Source organism: Protomyctophum bolini, assembly GCF_963924005.1.
Source record: "Protomyctophum bolini genome assembly, chromosome: 21".
In the NCBI taxonomy this organism is placed as follows: domain Eukaryota; kingdom Metazoa; phylum Chordata; class Actinopteri; order Myctophiformes; family Myctophidae; genus Protomyctophum; species Protomyctophum bolini.
The window spans coordinates 18,275,955-18,293,552 of NC_137882.1; the positions used below are offsets into that span (position 1 = coordinate 18,275,955).

The following is a 17,598-nucleotide window of genomic DNA, read 5'->3' on the forward strand; positions in this document are numbered from 1 at the left end:
CTTGCGCACAATCAATTCTTCTAGCTATTATCATCTACTCGACCATTGTGTGTGATACGACATACGATATATCCTCTTGATGTTCCCTATTATTTCGTGTGTTGAAGGAAATACACGGTCTTCCTCACTGAAACATAAAGAGATGGATGCATGCATGCCTCACCTGTCATCTCAGTTGTCGATTGTCGTTCGTCAATATATCTCAGGCGGGACCCCGCGTGCCCTGTGTTGACGATAGGATTAAAACACTGCAGACCCACTTGTTCAATAAAACCACTGCGGCAAGGAGCTATCGCTGTCTCTGTCTACATGCCAAGTGTGGAGAGCTTATGCCAGAGAGAGAGGGAGGGGAGTTACTTGGGGTGCATGCGTACGTTGTATAGGCTACTATAAGTTTGTGTGTGTGCAGTGCACGCGTGCGTGCGCGCCCATCCCACACAAAATATTTTCAAGTGGCCTTAATTAAAACGGATTGTGGAGCCAGCACCGGCAGCATGATGCATCACACCATTATGCTTATTAAAACCTGGTGACGCGAAGTTATAGCCTATTTATAATTTTATATGCTTAATATATGTACCCGCAAGGCTACCTCTGTAACGCGAAAATAGAAACAGACTCGTTTCATCCATCCATGATGTAGGCTATGTCTGCCTGTGCCTGCACAGTGCACATATATATGTGCCTGCACGTGCTGTGTACTGGAGAAAGCAGTGTCATGGAAGAGCACACGTGCTAGCAGCTAGAGGCACGATTACGTCATTGTTTAGCATACAAGTACCCCCACCGCACGGATTACTCATATCATCGGCGTCGCCTGTCCGCCTGATACTAGGCGATTCTAAAAAGAATCGGAATGCTATAAAGAAAAGCAATATTAGGTGGGAATCCGTAATGTTGAGATAATAGCTTAATATTCTGTTAAGTATACAAGCATAAAATCCAGTCTCTTAATTAATGCAGTCACCCCTACCCTAACCTACCGTACTTGGTTTATTTTCAATACATTAGATACGGTAAGTCGGTAACAGACCTTTATTTGTCAACGTAATGAATTTAACTACCCAAATGTATGGAGGTTGCAGCATTATGATTGCCATAAGTCACGACTGGTAGTGTTTCTGATTGACACACCAGATGTCAGAGTAGACTAGGGTCTGTGACTGTGACTGACCATCCAACCGAATTAGAGCTCAATAGCACCATCTTAAGACCATCTTAAGATGGTGCTACTGATCTGAAATACCAGCACAATGAAATGGCATGATCAAGAACGTAATTCGAAATGGATGGAGTTAAGATCTTTATTGGACACCTACACTCAACCTTCAGACATCATAGAACATATTTTTCATTGGCTCTGATAAACACAACAGGCTCTCTCTGAGGTCTAGAGAACATAAGCAGCCAATCTGAGGCCACTTAAATGTAAGTGACAAAGACAGAGGCCACTAAAAAGCAAAAAAACAAAGGAAACAAAGTAGAACAGACAAACACAAATTAGGGAAATACAAAAAATACATTTTGATTTTGCCTTGTTTTAGGGGGGGGGGGGGAGATAAGCAAATAAAATATGTCAATGCAATTAAGTGAAACAAGAAATGCAAAACACAAATAGGCATCTTCAAAGTTAATTATCTTTTCCCCATCTTCAATCAACATTTTTGAACCCATCTATACTGTACTGAACATAAATTTGTTAGACTAATAATATGATAATGACCGCCAGACCAAAACAAAAAATGGTTTATCTTTTTATTTGCGAATCCAGAGATTCTGTACTTCTTACTAAATTCCACAGTGTGAAATCAATATAAATACATTTAAAAAGATAACACATTAGGTACTGTTTCTCATGAGTTGCTTGCAGTCGTATCGAACCTCTTTTTTTTTCTCGTTTTTTTTTTTTTAAGCAAGAGAGACATGCCGGAGATGGGGCTGGTAATTTCTCATTCCATTGACACTAGAAGCAAATAAAAGGGTCAAATGTCTAGTGATGCTCCAAGTGCGCAGGCCTCCCCAACAGCATCAACAGAACGATGATCAGCCTGTTTTTTTCCCCCTCCTCCAATCCAAGTGTGATGGGCGACGTGCACACATTGATCTGATTGTCGCCCATACAGTTTTCAACTACAGTAACTTCCATTGGACAGCAAGCAGTAAATATGATATTCTAGTATCCACCATTCCATCATCATTCCAAGTGCTCAATTAACCATTCACAACTGTGAATTAAATGTATGTATCAATGTTGTTCTACTAAACTGCACTTGATGGTTTGCACACACAAAAAAACTTATTGAGGGTAAACAAACTAATGGTGGAACATACTGTATCTTAAACTGATATTGGACTGGCATAGGCTGATAAAAAATAATAATGATAGGATTATCGGCTCAAAAATCCAAATGGGACCGTCGCTAGTAAAATCCCACATTTCCCCTCCCGCAGCGGGTCCTTAGATCTGGGAAAAGACAAGAAAAAAACCCCATATAAATACTCATATAAAATTGTCTTCTTTTTCCATGCTTCAACATGCAGTGGTTGAAGAGTGTTACTTCAAGTTTATTTTTCCTTGTCAACTTTTATAGGTTACAGATCTTTCTGGTGGCTAAGAAAGTTTCAATGTAATGTTTTGTCAATTAATTTAGCAAATCCTCCCTCCTCGAGAATTCAACTCAGCAAATGTAGCGAAAATTATCAAGTAAAGCACAAGTATGTGTGAATTGCTCATTTGGTTCAACTCCCGGTCGACAATTCCTTGGGTCAGTTATGTTTATATCACAGGTCAATCAAAGGGTACAATTTGTGAGGGTGTTACAAAGAGAGAAGAGCATTGTGGAAGACACAGAAACTTGGATGCTGTGTGTTTTGGTTTGCCGTCAATGGTGCCATTGCAGCAATATAAATGGTTCATAGGGTAGCCAATTCTAGGATCTATATAGTCTCTTCAACATACTGACAAATGTTGCAATTTGAACCATTTGACTAGTGCTGCACAATTCATCAAAAAAAGATCGAGATCTAGATTCAGACACCTATGCAATCTCATTTTGTGAAGAATTGTGCAACACTATACTAGTTGGCTGTCCGATTCATTTTAGTTACTCTTTTGCATGTTTTTTTAATTAATATTTTCATGGAATAAATGAGAATCGTGATCTAAATTCTTGTCAAGGAAAATCGAGATTCACATTCGAGTAAGAATCGTGCAGCGCCAGGAATGTGGCCCTGCACCAATTTGACAGCAAGCCACCATGTTGCAAAACACACAGCATCCACGCTTCGAATGTTATCAACCAGTAGGTTACTGAACAAGACGATGCAATGAAGCCAGTAGGCTCCAGTAGAGCCTCTACACTGAAGTGAAATTACTGCCGCTGAAGCAAAAACATCGCAAGTGACTTAGGTGGCAGGTTAAGACTGATATGAGGTTAGGGGACTTACGGGGCCGGTTGAGACCGAGCTTAGGGTTAGTTACGGTCAGATTTAGGGTTCGTAATAGTCGGACAACGCGACCAACGTCGGACATCTCCGCGTTACCTAATCGCAGCCAGTAGGCTCCAGTAGAGCCTACTTTGCCTTTGACACAAAACTCACTGTGGAAACAATGACAGGTTAATGGTAGTACTTACATCATCAATGTCCTCATCATCGTCACCAATGTCATCGAACTGGATCTCGTCATCGTCCCCAGGACCGAAGGTGTCCGTCTCGTTGATTTTGGCTGTGTGGTGCAGGAGTGGTGGAAATAAGTTATGAGAAAGAAAGCCAAACATGAAGCAGTGAAGTCAGATGTAATTAACACATCTTACACGGATCACATTTTTTTTACTCACATTCTGAACTCCCATAGACGTGTTTATTATAGTGGCATTAGAACCGTGTTCCAAAAATGAACACATGCGGTTTTACTACAAAACATTTAAGTTACCGGCACACAATTAATTACATTTTCGCCAGAAACGGACTATATCAAGTATGAGTGAATCTTGAGAACCATCTCCCTGACAATATTGCAGCGGCAATGTGTTTATTTTTGCACCACACTTCTTATGAGACTATTCTAAGCCATTATCCATAGAGAAATTACTTCTGTGACCATAGGGATGAGCGAGTGACATTTTCTATACCCCATTACTATGAAACAGGAATGTATGTATGCTTACAACCCACAACGAACTGTTTGGTACACATGTGTATTAACTGACACCACATATTTTGTGATTGACTGCAGTACTGTTTGTCTGAAGTGTGGCACTGTTGCCAATGTTCCCTTTAACTCACCATGCTCTGGCAGTTCTCCGTAAGCTTTCAAACTGCGAGCTTCATCTGCGTTATATTTCAATATAACATCAGCTTTGTTGTCCTGTTGAAGAGACCAATCAGTTAGTGGTTTGAAAAAAGAACTAGTCTTAAAACAATATTCGGTTCAGTTTTATTTTGGTCATAAAATAAACATTACATGTATTCATTTCGTCGTTATCTTTTACATTTTTTGTAGAGACCAAAAGGGTTTAGGCTGAAGCCAATGGCTTATTGTGCCTATCCCAAGGAGGGGGGGGGGGAGACATAAAACTAACAGGGAAACAAACGGAAGAGAAACAACACAAAAAACAAAGGACAAAAAGGAAATAAATTGAGCGAAAACAGAAAGACACATTTGGAACAGAAGACAGATTTGATCACACAGAATCCAGTGTAAAGAATAAATAGGGTTATTATATACCGGTAGTTAACATTACTTTATCATAATAATTGTGTACTATGTTTATTATATTATGTCAATGGATCCTTAGTCTGTAACCCAGAGTGAATTGATGATCTTTTTTTAATCTTGAAAGTATTTTTTAATAACCCCTTTTTTAACCCACAAATCTTTTTTCAGGCAGTCCCTCCCTGGCACACATTTTCAGATGGGAGTCTGCAGGCTAATACATATCAATTTGGGGGTCCTTGACTGATTCAACACAGTGTTGGCATAGTTAGGCAGCATCAGTGCAGAGAAACATGAAATGTTGTCTGGCTCACAACATGTGCAGTCAAGCTTGTCATATTAATCTGCAGTATGATTTGAAAACAATATGACCTGTGATCCATGTGAATGACCAACACACCTGGTAATCTCTCAACCCGACCAGAATGATATCCGATGTGTTAATCCACACCTAGGAGAAAGGAAAAACAAAAAAACAAACAAACAAACAGTAGTCAGTTAAATCACAAAGAGCCTGTGTTATACCTCAAGCTGAAAAAAGAAAGACACCGAAATGCACTTTATGACCCCCCTCTCACAGAGCCATTGAGCCAACGGTGCCACAGCGATGGCTGCTGACTGACCGCTGAGAAAGCGTCACGTCAGCAATATGTCAGGGGGTTGGGGGGGCTTCTCTGTGCGTTAGTGGAGAAAGACAGGATGGGAAATTCCTACTTTTTTCCGGAGTTTTCCTCTGATGTGGCAAAGCCTCTTGACCCCGTCAAAGCACATGGCCTCCAGACGTCCGTTCCCCAACATTTTGATCACCTGAGCATATTCTGGGAGCGGGGAGAAAATGTATTAGACCACATTTTTATACTTTTATAATTTACGCATTCGTGTATCAAAGCTTCTGCAGCAAAAGCTTAATTCGTTAAATAGTCAACATTATGTGTTTGAGTTTAAGGGTTCGAGCCAAGGTGCCCCGACACGTCAAATATATTCCCATTTCCCTAGGATGTTCAATTCAGACCAACATACTTGACTTTGAAAGAAAACAATTCAGGGAGCATGACATAAATTACAGAACTCTTATTCTGGTCTATTATTCAACAAGAAATACAAAGTTGGCCAATGCAATAAGTGGAATTAAGACTGAGTTAAGAGTATATGAAATCCAAAATGTACATCTGCATACCATTGAAGTCAGAATCTGCTCCTTAACTTAATTAACCCAATTAATTCTTACATCTAGGATGTAAAGTCACTCACAGAGTTTGAAATGGAGAAGCGTCAAACTCCTCGTCATATTATAATGGATTTTATTAATATACATTTCATCAACACATACAAACACTGCGTAGCCAAATGGACAGCCAGATTGTGTGCCATTTTGATTAGAAGTGAGTAAAAGTAAAAACTAGGTCTTTTGTTAAAAGGTTAAAGCTCTATAAACCAATATGTAGTACAGCTCTTTAGTAAACAAAATATATATATATTTTAGGTCAGGATAATAAGGATTCTAATTTCACTTGTTCACCTGGTATACCGTTAGTCCGGTCAAATTGTGAGGAAATCCGGCAGTGTATGCAAGGCTTGTATCACCATCCAACACATTTGAAAAACGTGTCTTGTGGTGGCAAACATCTTCACTTTGTTGTGGTTGACAAATAACCTTGTTCTGTTGTTGGTGGATTGTGCACAACATGGCACTAGGCTGAGGTCTCAGATAAAAGACTAGTGGACTACAGGAGATAATTTTAACCACTCAATAAGATGTACATTGACACTCACATTCAGTTTCCTACGGCCAAACTGAATTAGGAATCGGCTTGGCCACCTTCCAGCCACTAGCGCACCATTCTGACCAAGGCTAAAATGTCAGCAATCAAAGGGCTTAAAAAATCCCATCTGGTGATAACAAATACGTACCCTGTCCGTCCTCTTTGAACACCAGCTCTCTCTTCTCAGATTCATTCTCGTTCTTTCCACGTCGCCGATTCTTTCCTCCCTTTCCTAATGGGATACACAAATGTTTGAATGTCAGTTTTGATTGATTAAATACTTTAACAGTTTGCAAATAGTACAGTGGTACTATTATACAATGGTGATGATGAAGGGATAACACAAAAAGCCCAGAGGGTTTATTTCCGTTGTGGTCCTGTGTATTAAATTCAGAGAGAAGTAACGCAAGTTACCGGTAAGTCAACTAATGTTACCAGCGATGATATGATATGATGATATTATGAGTGTTGCTTGCTGACAACTAGGTTACATCTCTATTGGGGTACCACTGCCAATGTGTAAACAATGGACCTCCATTTAACGTTAACATAAAAGTTAAAAAGTTATGCTGCTTTCACAGTGGAGGTCACGGGCCACTGTGTTGGTTTTAAGTACGACAACCCACCGTTAACTTAACACAGCAGGTGGCATCGGCCTGGCTAACTGAAAGGTATCTAGACTAAAACGAGGTTTGGTCGTATAGATTGGATAGTTAGTTACGAATTTAACATGAAGTTGTTGTTGTCACTGATGTTACAAATGGATGACAGCCACAGGCCGGCCCAGGGTGCGGTTGAGTGAGTTAGCTAGCAGGCTAACTAACTAGCAACAGAATCACAACGGCTGGATGCTACTCCCATAGATATGGCTACTCCGGTTAGCTAGCCCCATTTAAATCATCTTCATCCTAGTATGACACAAACTGCGGCATGCCGTCATTTAAACACATCGCCGCTCACTGGATATACAACAACTGTCCTCCAACGGCAGCTAACTTGCCGGGTATAACGTTACGATAACATTATAATCCATATGTACGCTAACTATTAGCTGGTTTCAGAGGGTTTGTGTCACGTTTTCAATGCGTGTGAGAGAGAGAGAGAGAGACGCGGCGCGCTCAGCCAACAAAAACACGGGACAGGACGAATTACGGTTCGATAATATCTTACCTTTATTCTTGGGCATATTCTTTACACCTCTAGCTCACGGTCTGCCGTGGTGATAAGACGAGTCGGTTGTTGTTGATAAATGTTTACAGTGGTCAAGTAGACAGAGGGAAATAATGACGGTGTACGCGTGACGACGTGAAGTGAAAGATAGCAGTAGCCCCTGTTGCTGTTGGTGCGGTGCTGCTGGGAGCAGTGTTGCCAGATTCTGCGACCGAAATAAGCCACCAGACCCAAATTAAATAAGTCACTCCACAAAATAACGAGCAATTTGTTCGGGAAAGAAATTAAAAATAATAATAATAATATTCATCATGATAATTGATTGAAACTTTTCTTAATAATGGGTACTACTGACTTGAAAATGTTACAACTTAATGTTGTAAAGTGACTTTACCGAAAACAAGCCCAAAACCCAAAAAAGCGAACATGGCAACACAGTGCTGGGACGATCTGCGCATGCGCCCGCACAAGCGCTTCAAAACCATGTAGCTTTATTGAAACGTGGTGACATTTCAGAATGATCATACCGGTATATAGATTCAGACAGATTTTGGGATATCCGTGGATATGCTCCTGAGGAGGAGGATTCTAAAAGCGACGTATAAATCCTAAAGCCTTGTTTATACTTCACTGTGCAACGGCCCTATGCTGGAAAATAGCAGATATGCAAACTCACAGGCACAATATCTCATTCAAGACACTGAACTTGCAGATCTGCCATTTTTGCCATCCAAATGCATTATATGGTTAAATGGGCCCTAAGAGATGCAGAAATTAACTAGAACTTTTAGGATGGATGGAGAGGAGGATAGGAGAGTGTGTGATGTTTGGCAAAATGTTTAGGAGTAATTTAAACATGTGTGTGTGTGTGTGTGTGTGTGTGTGTGTGTGTGTGTGTGTGTGTGTGTGTGTGTGTGTGTGTGAGAGAGACGCAACTTGGCCTGTTGTAGCGCCACCATGAGGCTGATTTGAAAACTGTCAAGTGGCATTTATTCCTCAGCCTATAGTTAGCCATACTTACAGTCTATGGTGCCACTGCTGGATACTACAGTAGTCTTCCTGCCGACCAGCCGCCAGATGGTGAGAATGGGCACTGGGCAGCATCACATCTGACCCCCTGACCCTCAGCACAGGCTCTCTCAACCCCTGCTGACTCCTTCTCTTTTACTCCCTGTACACTCATCATGACTGTCTGCATAGACACGCACAGCTCTGCTCTTTCTCTCTAAATAGACTATTGAACTGGGTTTGTACATGTTTTGGGTATTTTAATTGAAAATATGATTGGCCAATCTTGATCATTATAAGTGTTATGATGTACACATGTTTTCCAACGTTTCCCTTTGTTTACACACCATTTTGAGTATGGAAAGTTTTTTTTAGTTTTTTTGTAACAGACTGTGGCTAGACCTAGCTGTGGTCCATAGCCTTAAGGATTCTATGGACCAGAGCTAGACCATGATTGGGCTCCCAGGGGGCCAGAGGAAAGACTACAGGTCATCACTGGGACACATTTCCAACTTGCATCGTTCCTGTAGGCCAGTGCCCAACGGGCACCGCTGTAGAGGCCAGACGGGCACAGCGGGGGTGCAGTGGCCAGTGTCGAAACTATCGGACCAACGGTTCTCCATAACCGCCCCCAAAAAGGCCTCTTACTCCGTATGCATTTACAACTTGCATCGCTCCAAGTAGGCCGCCGCTCTAGTATACAGTGATTAGACAAAAAAACCCACCATGCCTTATTTTTCAAATATTCTTTTTTAATTATTATTTTCAATAGAAACGTCTCCCCTCACTGCAAATAGAAAAACAGAGATTTGGACTAGCAGCAGCAGGGCTGAATGCAATACACAGAGTGGCATGGACACCTCTGCAGGGATAAAACCATGAAGTGACAAATGGGACGGAGAAAGATACAACTATGGAAAGAAAACTCAAGTTTTCCTATTCATAATTGGAGAAAGAAAAACAAAACGAAACATTAAAGATACATTCCTTTTACCAAAGCTGTACAGTGAAATAACGAGGCAAGGATGCTTTGCACATTTACTATATAAAATTATATAGAAATAATAACTTTCTTGTTTTTGTCTCTGAGAAACAGTTACATCCCTTACACACACATTCAGACAACCAAGGAGAGAGAGAAAGAGGCCTGGATGTCGCCACAAGCATTGAAATCTAAATCTAATTACACCTAATGGTTAATAAGATTCTATCATGGCTTATGAGTTATGATGTATTGTTCTGTATTATGGTTATAATAGGTAGCTGTGCTTTTACTGATGCAATGAGTCTTGAATAATAAAAGAGCAAGTGGTATTTCAACAGCAATTTATATAATTGTATCAGTGACTGATTCCTGGTTGTAAATGTGAGGGAATCAATTCCTGGTTCCTAAATGTTGGATCCGGTTCTGGATCCCAACGCTACTGACAAGGTCCCTACTGGCAGAACTGACTGCAGGGCATAGGCACGGACAGATCAGGTTAAAGCAGTATGCTATAGCTGTGTTTCTCAACTGGGACCCAAAAGTGGGGGTTAAGAGATGGCTGACAGTGTTGTGGACAAATACACACTTTTTTTAAAAGACTTTTAAATGGTTGATAACTTTATGGTTAACACAAAATTGAGTCCCATGCTGTAGAGTCAGATCCTATGTAGGCCAGTCTAATAAGCTAGTGGTTCTCAAAGTGGGGTCCGGGGACCCCTAGGGGTCCTTGGTGTGGTTCCAGGAGTTCCCCAGCATAATGGTTGATAGCATTACAATCATTTTAACCACTTAACAATTTTTTTATACTTCAAAAATAGTAGATATATAAGCTCACAGCTTGTATTCTGGATGCTTGTATATCTACTATACTACTATACTATTTTGGAATATTAAAAATCTTCTCTTCTGGGGTTCCTTCCTGACACAAAAGACAAAACCGTTTCAGAGGAGGTTCCGCGGCTAAATACATATCGTTTCAGAGGTACGAAAATATTTTTTAGAACCGTATTAAGCAACACAAATGGAATGTTATCAGTTCTTTTATTGATTAATTATTTGTATTTTGTTCGGGGGGGTTTTGTCCCCAAATGAATAATTATTATGCCAGATTCCACCTATAGTCCCCGTCCCTGCCAACCCATAATGTTGGTCTGGGGACTGTAGACAATCACATCAATTCCAATACACACATAGAGTCACTACTTTTCGCCAAACAGCGACGAGTTTCACCAACTCTGTCACAGCTAGTGCAGTTACAGAGATGGTTTCCACCAGGCAGGGACAATTTGTTGGAATGTTATCAGTTCCAACCAAAAATACATCGCTGATTTATTGATTGACTGGACTGGCTGATTGCCGCTACAAAATTACGTTTTGGAATAAGACAGGCAGGTTGTGCGCAGTTTAAAGGGATCTGTGGCAGAAGACAAACTCCTTTCTTTGAGCACAAACATTAACAGAGCAATGGATGATGGTTCCTACAGAGAAACAACTCCTTCAGCCATTACGCACACCGTAGACCTGTGTTGAGCAGAGCAGTTTAGATAAGAGACTGTAGATTATAGATTTAATTTGGAAACGTAACCCAAAAGTGTGCCTGTGGAGAGAAAAGAAAGTTGTTCTATTGTTTTGCTTGAGTTGAATCCTCTGAACATATGAGGCTTCCACCCGACAGAGACAAGTTAAACTAAAAGATACACACAGTATACAGTATGTATGTGTGTGTATATACAGTATGTGAAACAGTTTGCGGTACTGTAATTTGGTTTTATAATTAATCCGTTTAGGTAAACCTCCTCAAAGGGAAGTCTTCATTGAGTAGGTTTGTTTATAGGATCTCTCCATCCTGACAAAGGTCATCATCCATGGATCTTATAATTCCAACAACCCACCTGTGTGCTTATGTACATATAGCTCTCCTAAACGGGAGATAATATTAAAAAAAAATGCATTATCAACAGAAACCTGAGTTGCTTCAGCGCAGTATTTACAGTTCAGTTTCCCTGTGTCACCCACACAGAGATGCACGTCGTCGGTCATTTTCACACACTCGTGCAGAAGGTCCGGAGAGACTGACTGACAGACAGACAGACAGACAGACAGACAGACAGACAGACAGACAGACAGACAGACAGACAGACAGACAGACAGACAGACAGACAGACAGACAGACAGACAGACAGACAGACAGACAGACAGACAGACAGACAGACAGACAGACAGACAGACAGACAGACAGACAGACAGACAGGGGATGAGGGTGTTCATAAGTCGGGTTGTCCCGCCAGTTGAAGCAGAGGAACCATGGGCGGGGCCCACTGCTCCCAGACCAGCGCTTATTATTATTATGCCATCCAGAGCTCCCAAATTCACTTTGACATAAATCCAATGTGCTTTTTACTGGCATCGAAGGTTAAAATGATACTGCCCAAAGCACCACGTTAAAATGTCCATATGTCAATGTCAAATTCTCTCCACTCCAAGTCTACAGTTTCATTTGCTAGAGCGGGGGGGACGGGGACGTACGGACGGTCGGTCAGTCCACCATTTTGTCATCTTCATTGTCATCAGCGAGGCCGAGCACAGCAAAAAAGGCATGGGGTGAATGATGTTGGGTATATAAAACATCTTGTTAGCCAGGTTAACCAGCAAGAGGGTACAGGGCTGTGCTGCTGATTGACCCCCCCCACCCTCAACAACAAACCCAACCGCGAGGCCAACACAGCCACATTCATTTGTTGCTCGTACGAACACCCGCATCACCTCTGGGACTCTATTTGATTACAATATACAATATAGCCTTTGTGTTGTGTTTATTTAAGGACTACCGGTAAGTCTCGTCGATTCCTTCGCTCCATTGGCTACTTGAGCTTTTATTTTGGACGCGATGTGAATCCACAGCTACAAAGTAAATATCAACCACAGTATCAGAACGCAAAAGTAATCTCTTTTAGATGCATATGTTGGGTTTATCGCCAGTTGCTGTTGTCCCAACTATCCCCTTCCTCTAATAATTACAGCTCATTCTTTTATTGAATTCCTCCACTGACAGCGAGTCTTCGGGGCATATGACAAGGCAGCACTGATTGTCCGTAGCGGGGCACTGCACACGTGGAAATAGAACTCTCCCACCGCAGACAACAATACCATTGTTCAGCGTTCCAGCGTTATACTCTGTGAAGGAATAGTCCATTATAATAATCACAGGGTCGGAGGAGGTGGCAGCAAATTGGAATTCTGTGCTCCTATTTGGCGTTGGCATTCCCAGTCGTGACTGGGAGTTAACAGGAAGAGGGGTGTGTCGTGTGTGTAATAATCTCTTAGGGTAACACGCCAGTGACGGAGGGAGGTGGGGCTTGGTGCTCCTATTTGGCATTAGCAAGATCCCAGATCCACGGAGACGAGTGGGGGGCCAAGGATCCGGTGGATCTTAAAGTGAGATGAGAGAAGGACTGTAACTAGCTCCAGTAGTCTAACATGGTACGGTGAAAAGCAGGGCGCGGGCGGGGCAAAGCAGATTCTGTGTGCTCCTAGTTTGGTGTCTTCAGTCGTCGTCGTCATCAGGTCCTATAGTAGGTCCATCAGTAGTCCAGCGAAGGAGGAGGAGGAGGGGGCAGATCGAGGTCAGAGTTGATGGCGACAGTTTGACGGTGTGTGTGTGTGTGTGTGTGTGTGTGTGGTGGTGGTGGTGGTGGTGGGGGGGGGGGGGGGTTGTTTGTTAGGAAGGTTTGGCGAGGTCACAGGGCCGTGGAGGTGAGCTTCTTCACCCCCCTCCGCTGGGCCAGAGTGGAACAGCCCACTGGTTCCAGGACCGGAGGGACGTTCCTGTTGAGGGCCGAGTAGGTCGCTGCCATGGCTCCCTGTGGAGGAGGCACACACAGGGTTTAAACATTAAGACCTGAGATCAGATTGATCTAGCACAGCCTGTATTAGGGCATTAAGCCATTCTGACCCGAGATCAGATTCTAAAAATGTCTTCTACATCCTGACAGTTTTCTGAAAAAGCTATGTTTCTATGTCAGTCGTTCTTCGACTTTTCAAAAATAGCAGATCTACAAGCTCGTAGCACGCCACTCAGTGGCCACCGTTTGACTTTATGTAGTTGTGGAGCCACCTGCTGGCCAACAACGTCATTGACTCAAAACTGTAATATTGTGTTGGTGTGGTTTACATCTGTAGTGTGTACTATGTGTGAGCATGTGTGCGTGTGCGTGTGTGTGTGCGCGCGCACACATGTCTGTCTCCTACCTTAACGAGGTGAGGTGCGTCCTGTCTGTTGAGGGTGTATTTGGGCAGCTGGTCTCGGTGTGTGACCCAGGGGTGTCTGAGGACCTGACCGGCGGTCAGCCTCTGGTGGGGATCCACGTGCAGCATTTTGGACACCAGGTCCTATGAGGTCAAAGGTCACACAAGACTTCAAAGTTCAACGTTTCAACCAACATCAACAATGGGCTCTATGCACACAGAATAACTCTTCCTACCTCCGGGCTAGGAAAAGATGAGAAGGAAAAGTCATGGTCACGTGACTGGGCTGCGCCATGACGCTCTCGGTGGCAAACCTTGAACCAGAAGTTCCATGAAATACATGGCAGTTGAGTTGATGTAGCCGGCTGGACCAGCTCATGAACAAACACTATTTATGAAACATTGAGACCTTTGTCATATAATCGGTTCAGGAATATAAAAGAAGACATATCACAGGTTTCGATGTGCGAAGTACATCATTTCATTGAGGCATCTAAACAGCGGCAGGTATAGATTCTGTCTCGGAGGTATCGCGAGATTTTGTTGCCAGGTCAGGAAATGGTGGACAGTCTCGCGATACTTGGCACGTTCAGAAACTAGTTTAGCTCTAGTAAAATGACACAGTGTACACATCGAAAAACAACACAGCAGACAATACTATTATATGTCTTCTTTTATATTCCTGAACCTATTATAGGACAAAGGTCTGAATTGTTCATAAGTGGTGTTTGTTCATGAGCTCGTCCAGCCGGCTCCATCCACTGTCATGTATTTCATCAAATTTGGGTGAGAGATTTGCCACAGAGAGCGTCATGGCGTGACCATGACTTTTCCTTCTGTAAGCTTTCTTGCCTCCGGGCCAATTCCCTACATTCTTCACAGGTGTGCAAATTTGCAGTCAGAGGCAATGATGTTTAACTAACATTGACTCAGTTGTTCAAATCAAATGAGATAGGTAATGTTTTAATGAGAGGAGAATGTAAACAAACGTGAAAATAAATCCATTAACAGGAATGGACAATGCCAAGTATTGACGCCGGCATGAAACGCCTGGAAATTGGATAACACATTTAAAGACATTCTTCAGGATGTGGAAGCGCCCTGCGGGTGTATGTACTGTATGTGTGTGTGTGTGTGTGTGTGTGTGTCTTCTCACCTTAGCTTCCGTTGACACAGAGTTCCAGTACCCTCCGGACAGAGAGAACTTCCCACTGCCGATGCGAGCCAGTATCTCCTCTGGCGTGTCCTCGGGACCGTTAGCAAATGGAGTGAAACTGGGAGAGATCAAGGAGAAACAGAGAGAGAGAGAGAGAGAGAGCGGCAGCAGAGGTGAGACAAGAAACCAAGGAGTGAGAGTCGAGAGAAGGGAGACGTAATGGGGGTCGGCTAACAGTTGGACATAATTCCATTCGACGCGATGGAGACAATATTGTTGCAGCTGAACAGCAGGCAGGCACTGAATTGTCAGTGACAGAGTAGTCTCACGTTGCCAGAATGTTGCCTCTCGCATTTTACAAATGCTTCCATCATACAGTCTGGAGCAACGGAAGTTCTATCATGAGTAAAATATAAAGTTGGAAGCCTCCTCCCTGCTTCCGTTTAGTCTTTACAGTCAGGCAAATTTATCCTAATATACATCAAAATCATCTAAGCATAATTATATAGCTTGCTGCTTAGCAGAAATAAGCTCTAAAGATATTTTTAAATATATTTTTGTGAACTGAAATGGCAGCTTCCTTACTCGGATTTCGGGAGGTGTAGTTCCAGACTCTATATAGCATTTGGAGATTGTGGAATAGTTGTCTGGCTACGTGAGACTAGTGACAGAGAGAGAGACGCATACACACACCGAAACCTACCCCGTTAACATGGTATAGAGCAGGACACCGAGACTCCAGATGTCACAGGCTGCATCATAGCCCTGCTTCTTCAGCACCTGTCACACACACACACACACACACGCGCACACACGCAAACACACACACACACACACACACACACACACACACACACACACACACACACACACACACACACACACACACACACACACACACACACACACACACACACACACACACACACACAGTGAGAGAGCACTTAATCCATGTAAACATCATTAAAATAAGATCTGATTGCAAAAGGGGTGAAGTGGCCCTCTAAGCAGTGTTATTTGGTAGGAGGCGGTGAGCATGCTGTACCTCGGGCGCTACAAAGTTGGCCGTGTAGCACGGCGTCATGAGGAGGCCGTTCTCCGCTCTCAGCTGCTTGGCGAAGCCAAAGTCACAGATCCTGATGGACTCGGCGTTGCCGCTCTCGTCCACATACAGGATGTTACTGGGCTTCAGATCTCTGTGGACCACCTGCACACACACACACACACACACACACACACACACACACACTTCTATTACTATACTCGTGAGGACATAAAATATTCATCATATGATTTTGTAACCCATTTTTCACCCGGTGTCATCCTGGGCGCTACTCTACCTCTGCCAACCTGGCTAGAGCCCCAAACTGAACTCATGCTTCCATCAAAGCATGAGGAGTGAGCAGGCCGCTTCTTATCACCTGACAGCGGGGAGTTTCCACGCTAGGAAGTAGCACGTGGAAGGAACACTGACCAGGGGGAGGCAGTATAGAGACCAGGATTACTGGAAAATGTTTTTCTTTTTGTGAGGGTGGGAGAACATGCATACTCCACACAGAAAGGCCCTTTTGCCAACCCCACATAGGGTATGGCCGCTGATGACGCAGAGGCGAGAACACGATCAACACGCACGCACACACACACACACACACACACACACACACACTGAGAGAGCCTACCCCCTGCACGTGGAGGTACTCCAGGGTCTTGGTGATGGTGTAAAGCACAGCGCTGGCCTCTCTCTCAGAGAAGAACTTCTGTCGGAGGATCTTGTCCAGGAGCTCACCTCCCTTCATCAGCTCCGTCACCAGATACACCGTCCGGCCGTCGTCATACACCTGTTACGCACACGCACACGCACACGCACACGCACACACACACACACACACACACACACACACACACACACACACACACACACACACACACACACACACACACACACACACACACACACACACACACACACACACACACACGCCTACAATTAGATCTAAAATGACACAGATGCTTTCTGCTTTCAATGGGATTGGTATTTAAGAGACAGTTCCCTCAATACCCTCATAACCATGTAACTACTTCTCCAAAGTGAGTGACACCCACAGTAGCCTGGCTAAGTGACACCCACAGTCACCTTTCCCAAATATAGAACAAACTTGGGAAAGGTATCAGTCTATCACTCTGCCAACAAAATCAAGCATGAAAATCATCATGAAGTAGTGGTGGTTAAAGGAGGACTCACATCCTTCAGTGTGATGATGTTGGGGTGTTGGCCGTATCTCAGCAGGATCTCCACCTCCTCTGTGGGGTCCCTCTTGGCCTTGCTGATGATCTGGAACCACATCAGGACACACAGCGTTGGAATGGATGCCACTGTTTACCAAACTAACTTACCAAACTAACCAAACAGATATTATCCCCTTAAGACCCCTTTCCCCTTTTTGAGGGGCGCTAGCCCCTCCTATGCCCAACTTACCAGGTTTGTGTAAACACAAACACTGGCTTGTGATTGGCTGATCACCCCATAGTGATGATTTGTTTGGTTGAGCAAAGT

At 43.2% G+C, this 17,598-nt stretch overlaps 2 protein-coding genes across 2 annotated transcripts in view; both read right to left on the reverse strand.

Moving 5' to 3' along the window:
* Positions 1-1,290: 1,290 nt before the first annotated feature.
* eif1axb (eukaryotic translation initiation factor 1A X-linked b) lies at positions 1,291-7,807 on the reverse strand. Its single transcript, XM_080793701.1, has 7 exons — positions 7,651-7,807; positions 6,629-6,712; positions 5,432-5,535; positions 5,118-5,168; positions 4,288-4,369; positions 3,636-3,727; positions 1,291-2,464 (listed from the first exon to the last, which is right to left on the reverse strand). The coding sequence occupies exons 1-7, from the start codon at positions 7,664-7,666 to the stop codon at positions 2,459-2,461; spliced, it is 435 nt and encodes a 144-aa protein (XP_080649827.1). The 5' UTR covers positions 7,667-7,807; the 3' UTR covers positions 1,291-2,458.
* A 5,538-nt stretch (positions 7,808-13,345) lies between these two features.
* rps6ka3b (ribosomal protein S6 kinase, polypeptide 3b) overlaps positions 13,346-17,598 on the reverse strand; it is a 49,978-nt gene continuing 45,725 nt past the window's right edge. The window contains exons 16-22 of the mRNA XM_080793742.1: positions 17,287-17,376; positions 16,724-16,882; positions 16,090-16,251; positions 15,748-15,824; positions 15,045-15,162; positions 13,892-14,032; positions 13,346-13,503 (exon numbers count right to left, since the gene is read on the reverse strand). Of these exons, the coding sequence (XP_080649868.1) occupies positions 13,381-13,503; positions 13,892-14,032; positions 15,045-15,162; positions 15,748-15,824; positions 16,090-16,251; positions 16,724-16,882; positions 17,287-17,376 (870 nt within the window). The 3' untranslated portion in view covers positions 13,346-13,380. The remainder of the gene's footprint in view (positions 13,504-13,891; positions 14,033-15,044; positions 15,163-15,747; positions 15,825-16,089; positions 16,252-16,723; positions 16,883-17,286; positions 17,377-17,598) is intronic.